This window comes from Diceros bicornis, chromosome 16, assembly GCF_020826845.1.
Source record: "Diceros bicornis minor isolate mBicDic1 chromosome 16, mDicBic1.mat.cur, whole genome shotgun sequence".
Lineage (NCBI taxonomy): Eukaryota > Metazoa > Chordata > Mammalia > Perissodactyla > Rhinocerotidae > Diceros > Diceros bicornis.
Window position 1 is genome coordinate 21,263,739 of NC_080755.1, and position 17,067 is coordinate 21,280,805.

Here is a 17,067-nt window from a genome sequence, read left to right on the forward strand (position 1 = left end):
GAGCAAAATAAAGAGAAATGCTGTCATCAATGTCATAATTCCTCTGTCTGCATTCCAACAAAAATATATTCCCCCAAGGAGATTTTTTTTTATTAACAAAGGAAAATCTGACAAAGTTAGCTATGCCTACCACTTTATAACCATAAAATTATTGCAATGCTATAATTCATTAATAAATCACCTATATGACCAGGCAACTACCCCTGGCCTACTTAAAAATGAAAGGTACCCTTCTATTATACAGGCTTAAGAAAAGACATTTACATAGGTTCACAATCCCTTATCCGAAACTCCTAAGACCAGATGTGTGCATACACAGTATATTACATGGTACCTCCAGGGGAATCTGAGTCAGATAAAGACAGATTATAAATAACCTCACCATAGGTCAGGCCAGGTTTTGCAGCCAGATGACCTCAGGATAGGTCAGGATTGTGGAACTGTGGAAGGCATTGTGGATCTGTGTTAAGGCCCTGATTCTTCTCTCTAATGCATCTGTTTTATTACTTCACTTATATGAATCCAAATTCCTGCATACATCCTAATTCATAACCAACAGTCCCGATACTCTCTTTCAACCAATATTTATGGAACTCCCATTACATATTAAGCATTACTCTAGGCACTGAGTGACCAGCAGTAGACAAAAACAAACTCCCTGACTTCAAGGAGCTGACAATGATTCCCTATAGGCAATAAGAAAATTCATAAATGAGCTATGGGTGATTAAAGAATTCAGTTTGATTCCTAAATCTAGTCACAGCTCCTAAAGGGGCCAGAGACCACATCCTACATCACATCTATTTATATTTTGTGATATTAATGTCAAATGTAGAAAGTTCATAATCAGGCTTGCTATACAGCTCTTTTATAGTACACTTTCAGCAAACATTTGGAATATATAGCACATTTGTAGTCATACTCCTCTTTCTCTTCCTAAAATTGCTTGCTTGTGCCTTCATATTTTTTTCTAGGTCAATTTATAGCTTTTATTTTCAAAAAAACTAGATTTGGTTCTTTTTGGTGATCCTCTATTTTTTTATTATCTTATTTCATTAATGTATGCTATTATCTTTATTATTCCCTTCAAAATCCTTCCTTATATTTATATTGTTTTATCTGCATTTAATTTTGGCTTCCTCACCCATATTCATGAGTTGAAATTATTTTCCATCTTTTTTGTTTTTACATAAAGGCATTTAAGGCTATCCACTTACTTCTAAGAACTGTTGTATCAGCATCTCACAAGTTTTGATACTGACAACTTTTATTGCAGCTCACTTCTAAATTTTTTAAATTTCCACTGTGGTTTTCTCTTTAACCACAAGTTGTTTAATAAATTTTGAACGTTTCTAGCACATGTACTGTTGTCAAAGTGATTTATGTAACACTGATCCTTTAAAATTTGATCAGACTTCTTTTGTAAGTTAGCATACGGTCAATTTTTGTAAATATTGCACGTACCTGAAAAAATGTATACCCTGTCAGGTACAGGATTCTCTATTTATCTATTAGACTTTCAGCATCAAGGCTACCCAGTATGGTAGCCACTGACCAGATGTGGCTACTGAGCACTTGAGAGACTAGTGATGTACTAGTGTACATGTGAAATACAAACTAGATTTCTAAGACTTACTACAAAAAAAAGAATGTGAAATGTCTCATGAATTTTATATATGTTGAAATAGCATTTTGGATATATTGGGTTACATAAAATAATTATTAAAAGTTTCCATTTCTATATTTTTAAATGCAGCTACTAGAAAAGTTTTAATTACATATGGGGCTGACATTATATTTCTATTGGATAGAATTGTTCTATATCCTTACTGTTGTCTGAGTCGAGTTTTACTAGATTAAAATTTTTCCACTATGACTTTGGAGTTTTTGCAGTTTTGCTTGTAATTCTGTTTTTGCTTTATAAATTCCAACGTTACTATATCTTAAATGGTTTTTCTATTTATTACTTAGGATCTTTCTTTATTCCTATTAATGCTTTTGCTTTGAATTCTTTGATATTAATATACTTGTATCTATTTTCTACCTTTTTGTTATATTCTATTTTAGTATTATCTCTTAACAATAATATTGTTGGGTTTTCTCCAATAATGTCTTTTAATAAATAAGTTTAACCTGCTTATATTTATTGTGACTACTGATGTATTTAGATATAATTCTAGGGCCGGCCCCGTGGCTTAGCGGTTAAGTGCGCACGCTCCGCTGCTGGCGGCCCGGGTTCGGATCCCGGGCGTGCACCGACGCACAGCTTCTCCGGCCATGCTGAGACCGCGTCCCACATACAGCAACTAGAAGGATGCGCAGCTATGACATACAACTATCTACTGGGGCTTTGTGGGGGGAAAATAAATAAAAAATTTAAAAAAAAAAGATATAATTCTATCGTATTCTTTTATGACTTTGTCACTTTTTTCTGCTTTATTTCTTCCATTATTCCTTACTTCCATTGGATTAGTATATTTCCTCTATTTCTTTTCTCCTCCCTTTTTCCTCTCCCTTCCTCTTTTCTGGCTCTTAAATTTCTGAATTGTATTTATCTTTTTAAAATAATGACTCTTACATTTTTTTACACTAATATTTTTAGCATTACTCTTTCGTTTTACCTGAAAATTTTCCAACAGTCTTTCAGTCTATTCTCCTGAACGTGAAAGCCCCTTAGCATGCTTCATCTATTCATTCATCATGCTTCCTATCTCGTATCTTGTTATTGTATCAGCTATCTATTGCCACAATAATGCTGCATAACAAAGAAATCAGTGGCATACAACAATAAACATTTATTTAGCTTAAGAGCCTGCAGCTGATCTGGGCTGGACTTTCTTATGCATCTGTGTCAGCTAGCTGGGTGGCTCTGCTCATCTTGGTTGGAGGTTGGCTGGTGTGGGCTATGTTGATGTGGCTTTGCATCTAAGTCTCTCACATTCCTTCAGCAGGTTAGTCTGGGCAGATTTCCATGGCAATGGCAGAGGTACAGACCAGAGGCAGAACTGCACCAGTGCTTTTACAAAACTCTATATGAGTCACATCTGCTAACATCTCACTGGCCAAATCAGGTCCCACAACCAAACTCAGAATCAAAAGGCAAGAAAATTAACTCTGCCTCTTCAATGAGAGGAACTGCAAAATCACATGGCAAAGGAGTATGAACTCCGAAAGAGGTAAAGAATTGAGGTCACAGATGCAATCAATCTATCATATTTAACTTCACCTTTTCTTTGCACCCAAAAAAGAAGTGATGTTTCCCATGAATAATTACACTTGATAAATTTAATGCAACATTATTCTTTTTTGCATCCTATACCTTCTTCTGATTATTTTTGGCTCAAGTACATCTTCTACGAATGATAAGCTCTTTTGGTCTTTGTAAGTTTCAAAATTTTTTATATTGCCTTCACTATAGAATTATAGTTTAGCTGAGAGTAATGTTTAGGCTGACTTATTTTCCCTCAGTACTTGACTCCTTTATCTTGATTGTTGCAGAGAATTCTCCTATCTAAGGTTTATTTCTTTATAGGTAATGTGCCTTTTCTCTCTGGTAGTTTTTAGATTTCGATCTGAACACCATCATAATGTATCTGGATATGGATTCTTTTTTTTTTTTTTTTTTTGCCTTGATTGGACTTACAGTGAATTTACAATCAGAGTATTTGTAGACTCAGTTGTGGAAAACTGTCAGCTTTTATTTTATATGTATTGCTTTTCCACCAATCCCTCTCCTTCTTCTGGAGCTACCTTATTAAAACTCTGCATTCACTTCCATATCTCTTAAATGCTCCTTCACATATATTTTTTTACATCTTTTCCTTTCTTTGTACTTTGGTATGGGACAATTTCTCACACTATCATCCAATTCACAAACTACCTCTTCAACCATGTTCAGCCTACGGTTTACGTCAACTGAGCTTGTTTCAATATTTTTTACTTGTAAGATTTCTCAAGTTTTTATATACATCTGTTTTATTTCTCCATGTTTTTGTTCTATAAGTTCATATGTGTTTGAGAATCTATGTGAATGAATGGATTTATTTCCTTGAGCATCCTAAACATTCATATTTCAAAATGTTAGACTGTTCTATAAAATTAGTTTTATGTGGTAGGAATACATGTTCTCCCAAGTGATTTTGCTGACATATTTTGAAATGTTAGTTCATGGGTTTATTTAAAGTAGGAAGTTTTACTTGTCTTTTTTTAATCTCTTCCCTATCCTTCCTCCTTGCTTCTGTACTGACACTCGTACTCCTGGACCCCTACACCAAGTCCAGAACCAAACCTTTGAGAACTTCTTCCCTACAATGATTGTTTTAGAAATATTTTAGACCTAATTACCAAGGTTCAGAATCCTTTGGTTCAGCTCCAGATCAAGGGGCTACATATGTATTTTCTAGCATCATTATGCTCAGCTTCCTCAAAACAAGGCCCTAGGTAATGGTCAGCAGCAGAAAGTTTTATTTTAAGCCTCCTTTTATAAGTGGGAATAGTGGGGGAGAGTCATATTCTAGCCTCTGACATCAGGCAGTAACCTGGCTCCAGTATCTGATCTTGTGTAATATGTTGAGTCTCTGTTACTTCACAGGAGCTAATTTTTGCTCCATTTTTCTTCCATACACATGTGGTGGTGGTGGCAGTGGTAGTAGTAGTATGTGCTTGGAGAGGGTATACCAAAGCATGAAATAATGCCTACTTGTCCAGAAGTCTACATGGAATGTTCAAACACACACCCCCCCCACACCAAAACAAACAAACAAAAAACCCATACACATTCTTTCTGGCCTTAAGTTACTAAACTTCTTGTTCATTTTCTACTTCCAAAGAAATTTTTAAGTCAAAATGACACATTTTCAGTGATACTAATGATTAAATGTAAACTGTTATCTTCCAATAGACTATTGCAAATTATGGTTCAAGCCATTTAATCACTGGAACATTTAGGTAGATTTTATTTCAAAGAACCAGAGTTAAGTGCCACTGATCTGCAGCTTGGAATTCAATTCCTTCTTATGAAAATCCAGTTATAACTTATTAAAACTCAAAATGCTTTGGGGGTGGGGTATGGAGGATGAATGACTTTCAGAATAGCCTGAGAGTCGTGAATAAAGAAAAACATTGCTGTGTTTATTTAGAGAGTATTACCCCTTGGAGCCCGCGTTTGCACTAATGCATTTTACATTAGTGTGCTGCATCAGGAAATCCTGACTTTTTGGTGCCAAGGGGGTAATTAATATCAGTTCATGTTTTCAAAATGGTTGTGTTTATGTGGGAAGGAGGACTGAGCACTAACATGTTGAGCTTGAAGTATGAAAGCTTACTGTGAAGCGAGATCTTGGGAAAGAATGGAATACTGAAATTAATGAACAGGAAACAGGATTTCTATGGATAGAATAATATTAGTACTGAAAAGAAAGCCACAGCCACACTTCCTTGCTCTTAATTTACTAAGCATTAACAGAATTAATTCCCTAATATAGTCATATTGACAGAAGATAAAATCCTTGATAGCTATAAACAATATTTTCGATCCACTGATATCAGGAGTCTTGAAAGTTAAAAAAGTTGATGATGTGTATGAAATAGTATATGAAAAAACAATGATTATTCCAAACTGTCCTTCCATAGCTAATATAGTTACACCTCCTGTAAATATAAAATTCTATTTGACCTACACTGAATAATAAGAGCCACAATAGGTATAAAATCGAAATGCTTTTAGTACATCTTTTTTTTTCCTCAAAAGTTGGCAGGAAAACTGGAATTAAAATACACGCTTTGTATCATGAAAGTCAGAAAACAAAGGAAACAGCAAGAAAGCATTAGAGAAAAAAGTCCAAAAAACAAATTAAAGCAGTAGAAGCCAAAATAAAGTTAAAAATCCACAAGATTTTATTAAGTCCTACCTAATACAATTCTCAAAATAAGTACTTAGAAAACATGCTATCTATAAAATTTATAACTACAGAGATGCCAAAAAGATGATAAATATTAAGTACATTTTTACTAATACTTTAAAATTAACTAAATCTATTGTTACTAAATATAGCATTCAATTCATTCCAATGATGGAAAGCAGAGGATGATCTTAAAGGAAATATTAAGAATTTTGTCCTACTTCATTAGTCAAGAATATTACCTGAATGATTATGAAGTACACTACACAATACACTAACCTGTCATTCCTAAAAACTATCACATATGTCATAGGGTAGTTATGAACTGGCCCTCCACCACATGATCCTGCATTAGAGTACAGGCTTTGCTGCTATAACAAAGAGTCTAGAAGTGCTATTTCTCTCATCTCATAGTCCAAGCTGATAGGCAGTAGAGAAGTATGCTTCATAAGGCCATTCAGGAGACTTTTGATTCTATCTAGTTGCACTGCCATTCTCTAGAGTATTTTTCTAATCTGTAAGACCAAAGCTTCCCACTAACATGTCATGTTCCAGCCCTTGGGAAACAGAAAAGAGAAAATGGAGCACACTTTTAAGGATGTGATCTAGAAGCTGCACACATCACTTCAGCTCACATTCCACTGACTGAACTTTAAGTCATATGACCACAGGTGGTTGCAAAGAAGGCTGTTAAATGTAGTCACTAGGTAGGCAGCCATGTGCCGACCCAAAACTTGGGGATTATTTTTAAAAGAAGAGAGAAGAATATTGAGGAATAACCAGTATTCCCTAACAGAGGCCAAAAATGATGAAAACCTCTCAAAATGTTCAGGATTTTTATTCACTTATTTTAACATTAAACAATTATTTTTAATGCACTACTTCATGAAAAACCTCTCAGTATATTATCACTGTTAAAGATTATAGCCTAAACATAAATGCATCACTCACATACCTAAGTTCTTAAGCTATGGACCTCTATCAGGAAAAAGATAAAAAATATATACACACATTTCCCCACATACATACAAATATATAACCCACACACAAGCATATATATATATACACACATATCTATGCACATGTATGTATGCACATATATACGTGTATGTGTGTGTGTCTATGTATAATATCCCCCTTTCATGCTCAAAAGTTTCCCAGATTGACCAATAAATTACACAATCATCTATTTACAGGTCTTTATTAAATTAATGAAAATTGTATTGTCTATTTCTGAGAATTGGAGTTTTAAATAACAAAAAAGATTTTGTATTGATTTCTTAATTTTTTTGTAGTAATCAAATTGAGATACTTTTTGGAAGCAATGAAGATAATTAGTAGTATACAAAAATTAAAGAGCTTGAAAACTTCAACAAGCAAAATGCTCCAAGAGGTTCTAGTCATTCTATTAAAAGTCATTCTATTAAATGTGTTTAAAAAAACACATTTCTGTAATTCTCTTACTATTAAGAAGCCAGTCATTGTTTATACCCTTGCAGTTCTTATCCAACAAAAAACACCTTGCTAGGGGAAAAAAACCTCTCAACTTTATGCCAGTTAAATGAAGTTATACTTAAATGAAACTAGTCTTTGAAATGGCATGAATCAAACATGCCTTAACAATAATTAATGTTTTAAACAAACAGAATAAGGTGACATCTCAAATCAGCTGGTTTATTCAATAAATGATATTGAAACAACTAGTTATTCATATAGGAAAAAAGTCAATATTCTCAATCATACCTTGTACAATCAATTTTAGAAAAGTGGAAGCATGGGGAATATTTTTATAAATTTAGAAGTTAGGTTACAAGAAGCTATGAAACTATTTGAAATCTTAAAACTTGAATACAGTGAAAGACATCATAACCAAAGTTAAAAAAAATGAACAGATTGAAGAGATGTGCAATATATAGGAGACAAAGGATTAATACGTGCATATAGAGAACTATATATAGATATATTTGTGTATTTGTATTTATATTATTTCCTCTCTCTTCCACAACAAACTCAATAGAAAAATGGACAAAGGACATTAAAAGGCATTTCAGCAAAAAACAAACTGTCATTAAGCATTCAAGATGCTCAAACTTAAAATTAAATCAAATATTATTCAAATTAAATTCTGAGATAGCACTTTTTAAAGCCTACCAGAATTGCAAAAATTAACGCTAATAATCTGGTGTTGGCAAGGATATATCCTTTAGCAGGACACTTTTTAAAATGCACATAGCCTTATAGCTAACATATTAGAAATTTACTGTGTAAAAACAGCCCAACAAGTATACAAAAACAAACAAAAAAAACCTTGCCAGATAGTTTATGAAAGCTTTGTTTCTGCAATAGTAAAAAATCAGGAACAATACAGGAATAGGGAGCATTCAAGATATCTCTAACTTAAGAAAAAAAAAAGGAAGTTACAAAATAGTATGGCTAGTATAATTCCATTTTTGTTTAAAAAGACAAAACAATAATATATGTTGGCTTATGTGTGTAAAATAAGGTGGAATATATGTATCAAACCTTTTAATAATTGTTACCTTTAAGAGATGAAATTATGGAGAATGTTCACTTTCTGTATAATCTATTTCTGCTAATGTCTTAATTATGTAACATGAATGACTTTTTAAAATTAAAGGCAGTGATTTACTCATAGAGATTCTGAGATGGTTTCTAATTCATTGTTAACACTGAAAATACAAAACTTCAGGAGCAGAAAGAGTCCTTAAGTATGAAGGTGTTTTTTAAAAGAGTACTTATCTTTTAGAGATACTTACTGAAATAATTAAATGACACAGTGTTTGCTTCAATTTGTGGGTTGGGGTACAGACAACACAAAATTGGCCATGAGTTGCCAAGTGGATAAGCTGGGTTACTGGTACATGGGGCTCATTATACCATTCTCTCCACTTTGGTGTTTATGTTTGAAAATTCCATGGAAAAATTAAAAACAAAACCCAAAACAATGTGTCACGACAACTCTACAGAATAATACTAACATATTCTCAAGCAACTAAACAAGTACAGTTAAATATTTTTAAATGTTGATCAATAACCACCTTGCTCTTTTCTTTGTAACATTTTGCTTCTGGAATCTTACAGGATGGTATGATATTTCTTCATTATAATATATTTTGATAAAATAGAAATTTCAGTTTTAGAATATATAGTCTACATGGGAATGTAAAATTTGGTAGAAAGCTACTGGTAAAGTTATTTTTCTTACTAGGTACCAAAGGAGTGAGGTAATTTTTGTCACCACCAATTAAAAACTTTTATGAAATAGGACTGTTATAAAACAATTAAACCTTGCAAATGCACTAGTCTCCAGGAAGAAAGTCCTGGAGGAAATTCTGCTTATTAAAATTGCAATTTTAGTTTCCATTAAAAGGAGAATAAGACAACAGAAGATGGGTTGGCAAGACAAATTATTTCTTAATGTCAGTTGAGCTTCTTTCAAATGAGATAACATATCTACACCAGGTTGGGTTCAGTACAATTTTGTCTCCTCAACTCATTTATCTAATTCAGTCATCTTGATTATAGCCTCCTGGACTTCATTTTCAGAGAAAGAATTCTGTAACAAACAGCCCACACAACATGCTGATTACTGAACAGTTAATTCTAATTAACTTGGGCATGGCAAGAGAATTTTGATAAAGTCCTAGAATACAAATATAGTCTGCTTATACCGGACTAACTTATACAAAAAAACCCACAGCACAGTCTCCAGACAAAACAAGACAGTCAAAGAGATCTAATTTAAAGAAACAAATGAGAAAATTAAAATCACAAATAATTTATTCTTCCGTTAGAGTTGATACAGTTTTAAATAGGAACAAAGTACACAGTGGTGGAAAATTGGCACAGAACCTATAAGCATTTCAATCACAATAACGCTGTCCATGCTTTATCTGTTCAAACTTGATGTCCATTTTCTACTGACTAGCTTGAAAAAAACCTATTCTGACCTTAAAACATACACATTCTCTCTCATACACACACAGAGACAAATTGAAATTCCTCCTTTTGATTACAGTATGTTGAGAATAGCACGTTTTGCTTATTCAAATTTATGGCACCCCTTCTGTTTTGTTTCCAGTTAGAAGTGAGAAAAACCAATTCAATTATAAACAATACACCTTATTCCCCGGGCATAGGCAACTGTGATGAAAATAGCAACTTACCTTTGGGCTAGATGTTTTCAGATTATGCTTAAATAATTGTGGTTATAAACTTCTTAATGCATGATTTCCTGCCCAATGCAATATCCCTGAATTTAGCTAAAATAATCAGGCACAGGACAGTCTCAAATATGATTAAATATGCCATGCTAATAACAAAGTGACCTAGAATGCCACCTCTACGCTTTTAATACAGATCAGAATAAACCTCATCAATATGCATTTTCCTAAACATCTCTTTGTGTTACGTTAACCAACACAAAAAAGGGAAAAAGTGTCCCTTTATAAACGGCATTATTTCCAGTTAAGAAAGTTGAAATAAAGGTTTGTAAAGTCTGCTGAACTATTCTATTATATAAATCAATTACCGTTCTAATGTTAAAAAATAAAATTACTGGATCAATGTTGACTCTTCTTTGACATCATTTATAAAATGTTTTGATATTACTAAGTTCCCTGACTACTCAAACAAAATAAAATTAACACTTCCATTTTCAGTTATTGCTATTTTAGGAGGATTTCCACTTCATTTACATGAAACTGTTACCAAGATTCTTCAGATCCAACATGAAGTAATTCTTATTGCCTCACATTTTAAAACGGTATTATAAATGATCTTTATAAAAAGGTTTTAGTCCACAAAACTGGAAAGCTTTTAAAAAATGTCTTTACGCAAAACTGTATCACAGTGCCCTTGATTATCTAAGAGATAAAAGGGATCTGAATTTCCTCTAAAGAATATAACAGTGGACGTATGGTGTGCTTTGTCTTCTCTCTCACCTTTATCTTTATAGTACACCATTTTGAGACCAACACAATCCAGCATCCACCATGCTCCATTCCACATTAACAGAGGATTTCTGATTCTGTCCGGTGCGTAGTGTACCGCCTTGCATATGCACATGAAACAAACGTAATATACAAAATATTGCTGCTGTAAAAAGTGTACATTTCCCTCTTCCCCTTACAAAAGAATCTGTGGAAAAGTATTAAATTCCCTTAACCTTCACAAACATACAAAGCTGTTCACACCTTTCAGTCTGTAACAGTCCATTTGAAACACAGTTCCAAAATCATTGCAAATTGGTTATGTCATTGTATTTTCTGTCCAATGTTGCCATCTAGAGTAGAAATGTGAAATCAAGAGTATTTTTGAGCTACTAAAGCCTTTTATAACTAAGCCACAAAGGCTGCTTACTGATGAAACAGCCACTTATCCACAAGGTTTTTCCAAAAACTAGATGGAATGGAAGGATCTCTTCACAGGGAGGTGTCCACAGTGCTGAGGTGACAATATGGCTGCCAACAGATACTGGCTACTGGAATGTAAGTACTTTCTCACTGCTGGTAATTTCCATACTGTCCCTAAAAGATAAATTAAAAAATAATTAGATAATAGTTTGGCATAAAACATTACAAATAAATCTTAACATTGTCATACTACAAAAGCAACTACATCTACAACAAACAAAAACATATATATTTAGGTATGTAGTATCTCTATAATTTCTTCTGATATTATATTCAATTGCAAATGGATTTTAAGAGTCTTTGAGCCTAAATAGTACACGTCACATAGTGGAAAGTTAAATGTTTGGTGAATTTTGTTGAACTAAATTGAGCAAGAATGAGTGAGATGTTCTAGTTCTAAATTACGGTGTAGTATACATTAGTGTATAAATTATATGCTAGTCTAACAACTTTGTGACTATTTAGCTTATTATAATTACTATTATGAATTAACATCAAGGGTATTTGGGATAAGTGGCAAGAATGGCAAGTTATCTGCGACATAAAGGGAAAAGAACTTGCAGTCCATACTAATGAATTTGGGCCCCTAATGAATTTGGGCCTTTCCCTGAGGCCGATGCAGTGTCAGCACAGGTATTCAGACAGGCAGCTGGTACATAAAATCAAGGGAAGTTTGTTTTGTTTTTGCTGCTTTTAATTAGGGAGACTTGAAGGCCTACAGACTGAAAGAATGAGAGAAAAAGCGAGCAAGATATAAAAGAGGTGATGAATGAAGTAGCAAAATTCTACAAGGGAGGTAAATAATGTCTAGTATAAAATTGTTAAGGTTAGCTTTTAGAGAAGAGAAGGAATACCTTTTCCGGTAAAAGAGAAGAAAAATAGAAGAAAAGAGCGATATATCAGAAAATACATATTTTAACAAAAATTTCTTAAATATGTTTAAAATAGATGCTTATGAAAGCATCTACGTCCTCAAAACAGTACTCATTGGAAGCAAATAATCAGCTAACTATTTCCTTTGGCTAAATTTCCCCCGAGTCACATTTCATATCAAGAAAGTATTCTAGAGTTGAAATACTTCTGTACCATAAAAAACAGTACCCTACAAGTTTACATTTCCATAGAAGTAGATATACTGGAATATCTGTGGAATGTAACTATCTAATGGAATAATTCACTATAAATAGAATTAAGGTATTTAAAAATTATTAATGCACTTTACATAATTTTATTCAGCAAAACTTAAAGTCAATGCTCATGTTGAAATATTTATGGGTAGTACATCAAACCTAGGATTTGCTTTAAAATATTCTGAAAAGAAAAAAAACAGCATTGGGAGTTACATAAAACAACACTGGCAAAATGTTGATAATTGCTGAAGTTGGTTGGCAGGTACACAGGGATTCATGATGCTCCTCTTTTTCATACTTGTTTAAAGACTCCTATAATACAAAGCTCAAAATAAGAAATATAAGTGAATGCTTAGCATACAGGAATATATTATTCAATTATTAGATTACGTAAATAGTAAAGCTGAATTTAAGTCCCAACTCTATTGTTAACTGTCTATTTGAGTCTAAAAAACACTCTCTGAGACTCAGTTTCTCCACCTACGAGGTGGGACTGTCACATCTCCATCTCTGGATCTCAATTTTCTCTCCATTCATGGCTACATTAATTCCCACCTCATTTGTTTTTTAGGACACTTAAATAAGGGAGAAAATGAGAAAGGACTTTCAAAAATATAAAGAATTATAAATAAGCAACTCTCAATGATGGAGGGAAATGTTCCCCTAGTGAATGTGTGTATAGCGATCTTGATGAAAGTGAGTTGCACAAATGATGTGAGAGGTTAAGAACTGCTGTGCTATATAAATATCAGCTATGATTTATGCACTATACTATGATTACTTGGGGATAGGTCTTAACCATTCTTATGCCCAAGTATTGAAGAGTGCCTGATACATAAGACTTCTTCCATAAAGTATGCTGAATATTATATTCAAGCAATTATAAACACTTATTGAGCAAATATTATGTGTTCATCATCATCATAAATTTGGAAAACAGGGAAGGTAAGACTTACAAATAAAGTACAATTATAGAACAGAAGTTCTATAAGAAATCAGAAAGGAAAAGGTTAACACAGCTAAAATATTTCAGAGACTGTGGGAGCCTTAAGAAAATAGTAAAATCTGAATAGCAGAGAAAAGAAGAAAAGGATAATCCAAATAGAAGAAATAACTAAAGCAAAGGCATGGTGAAACAATAAGTACAGAATGCTTAGAGAAGTAAAGAATAAAAAAGAATATACAATAACAAGGAGTAGAAGCTATTAATTATTTGGTAACACAGAACTTACAGTAATGAAAATAAGAAATCTGGCTAATATTAACAATAGCTAACTCTCAGTATATCTCAATAACTAAGACCTTACCATGTGTCAGGCACTTATAATAGGTACTTTGTGTCCATCTATAACCTATACAGTAAACATTATACAGATGAAGAAATTGAGGCACTGAGAATTTAAGTAACTTGATCACATTGCTAGGTCCAAATCAAATCATAAGCAAGCCCAAAAAAACCATACTGAATATTTGCAACCATTAGCAAATTCCAGGGTTGAAAGTATGGGTTTTAGGGGCCGGCCCGGTGGCACAGTGGTTAAGTTCGCGCACTCCACTTTGGCGGCCCGGGGTTCACAGGTTCAGATCCCAGGTGCGGACCTATGCACTGCTTATCAAGCCATGCTGTGGCAGGCATCCCACATACAAAGTAGAGGAAGATGGGCATGGATGTTAGCCCAGGGCCAATCTTCCTCAGCAAAAAGAGGAGGACTGGCTATGGATGTTAGCTCAGGGCTAATCTTCCTCACCAAAAAAAAAAAGTATGGGTTTTAGAGCCAGAAACCAATTACTAGTATTAACTCCACCATTTAACAGTTTCTTGTCCTTGAGCAAGCGACCTGAATCCTCCTTTGCTCAATTTTCTCATCTAACAAGTGAGGGTAATTATAATCCCCACTTTAAAAAATTATTCAAGAAGAAAAACATGAAAACACTCTGCATACTACTCAAGTACTCAATGATGCTACTGGAGGTAGCATGGGATAGTGAAGACTTTACTCAGTGGAGGCTCTAGTCACTCAGGACTTGCTATCCAGCTCCACTATATCTTCGCTCTGTCATCTTGTGTAAATCATTCCAACTCTACAAGCCTCAGCTTCTCTCTCTCTGCTTCTTTGATTTTTTTTTTTTTTAATTACAAAATTCCTCTGACTAGAGTGTAAAGAATGAATGGGAAAGGAAGCAAGAAGACAGTGTTGGATGAAGCTAGAAGATGTCAACAGTCTAAACTAAGATAAGGCAGTAGTTAGAGAGAAGTGGATGGATTCAACAATGTTTTAGGAAAGAGGATTAACAAGATTTCATCATTTATTAGATGAAGAAAGAGAGAGAGAGGAAGACAAATATCAAATATGGCACCTGGCATTCTAGGTTGGTAATAATACTCTGCTCTTTGACAGAAAATACAGAAAGGAGGAATAAGTTAGGGTGGAAAAATTATGAATTTGTCTTGGGCTATGTTGACATCTAAGTGGAGATGTCCAATAGGCATCTGATTTTCAGAAGAGAGAGTCAGACTAGAAATAGAGATTTGGGGGTCAACAGCATGGTACACTGAAACCATCTGAGTAAATGAGATTGTCTAGGGAGTATACTGAAGAGAAGAGAGTCTTTAGGCTAGAAAACTGAGCAATACCAACCATCTTTAAATTTCTTCCTTTCATTCATCTAATAATATAAAAGTCTTACAATTATTCTGTCTGAATACTTTTTAGGGCTTGGTTTCTCTCTCTATTCTTATGATCACCATTTGAATCTAGAAGTACAGGCCTCATTTATTCACTTACTTATACTTTATTTATTCACCAATATTTATTGACTATTTGATAAGTTCTATTAGGTGATGGAGACTCAACAGTGATAAAAACAGACATAGTGATATCTTTAAAGAACTGACATTCTAAAGGAGGAGAGTATGACAATAAACAATAACTACATAATCTGTCATATGGAGATAAACGCTATGCTGAAAAATTAAAGCATCTACACATACCTAATGAACTGTCTCACTAAGACCAAGAACAAAGCAAAGATAACCCTTTCACTAATCCTTTTCAACACTGTACTGGAATTCCTAGCTTATGCAATAAGAAAAGGAAATAAAGGTACACAGATTGGGAAGAAAGAAATAAAACTGTCTTTGTTTGCAGATGACATGATTGTCTAGGTAGAAAATCCTAAAGAACCAACAACAAAAAACTCCTGAAACTAATACGCAAGGTTGCAGGATACAAAGATAACATACAAAAGTCAAACACTTTCCTATACACCAGCAATGAACAAGTAGAATTTGAAATTAAAAACACAATACCATTTACATTAGCACCCCCAAAAATGAAATACTTAGGTATAAATCTAACAAAATATGTATAATATCTATATGAGAAAAACTAAAAAACTGCTGAAATAAATCAAAAAAGAACTAAATAAATACAGAGATGTTCCATGTTCATGGACAGGGAAATCAATATTGTCAAGATGTCAGTTCTTCCTAACTTGATCCATAGATTCAACGCAATCCCAAGTTATTTTGTGGATACTGACAAACTAATTCTAAAGTTTATTTGGAAAGGCAGAAGACCCAAAATAGCCACACAATATTGAAGAAGAAAAAAGTCAGAGGACTGACATCATCCAACTTCAAGATTTACTATACAGCTACATCAATCAAAACAGCATGGTATTGGTGAAAGAATACACAAATAGATCAATGGAACAGAATTAGAGAGCCCAGAAACAGACCCACATTAATACAGTCAACTAACCTTGACAAAAGAGTAAAAGTATTACAATGGAAAAAAAGACACTCATTTCAACAAATGGTGCTAGAACAATTAGATATCCACATGCAAAAAAAATGGATCTAGACACAGATCTTGCATCCTTAACAAAAATTAACCCAAAATGGATCATAGACCTAAACGTAAAATACAAAACTATAAAACTCCTAGAAGATAACATAGGAGAAAACCTAGATGACCTTGAGTTTGTTGATGACTTTTTAAGTACAACACCAAAGCATGATCCATGAAAGAAATCACTTGATAAGCTAGACTTCATTAAAATTAAAATTTTCTGCTCTGCAAAAGACCGTCTAGAGAATGAGAAGATAAGCCAAGACAATATTTGCAAAAGACACACCTGATAAAGACTGTTATCCAAAATCTACAAGGAACTTTTATAACTCAATAATAAGAAAACAAACAACTCAGTTGAAAATTGGGCCAAAGACCTAAGAGACACCTCATCAAAGAAGATATAAAGATGGCAAATAAACACATGAAAAGATGTCCACATTATATATCATTAGGGAAACAACAAAGAGACACCACTATACACATATTAGAATGGCCAAATCCTGAACACTGACAACACCAAATGCTGACGAGAATGTGTAATGACAGGAACTCTCATTTGTTGCTGGTGAAAATGCAAAATGGTACAGCCACTATGGAAGACAGTGTGGCAGTTTCTCACAAAACTAAACATATCTTACCATATAATCCAGTAATCATGCTTTGTGGTATTTATCCAAATGAGGTGAAAATTTATGCCCACACAAAAAGCTGCACACGGAAGTTTACAGCAGCTTTATTCATAATA

General features: G+C 33.6%; 1 protein-coding gene across 3 annotated transcripts in view; it reads right to left on the minus strand.

Moving 5' to 3' along the window:
* Window positions 1-9,683: 9,683 nt before the first annotated feature.
* SS18 (SS18 subunit of BAF chromatin remodeling complex) overlaps window positions 9,684-17,067 on the minus strand; it is an 81,761-nt gene continuing 74,377 nt past the window's right edge. For all 3 annotated transcript variants that reach the window (XM_058556917.1, XM_058556919.1, XM_058556916.1), the window contains one exon: window positions 9,684-11,449. In XM_058556917.1, coding sequence (XP_058412900.1) covers window positions 11,423-11,449 — 27 coding nt within the window. In that variant the 3' untranslated portion in view covers window positions 9,684-11,422. The remainder of the gene's footprint in view (window positions 11,450-17,067) is intronic.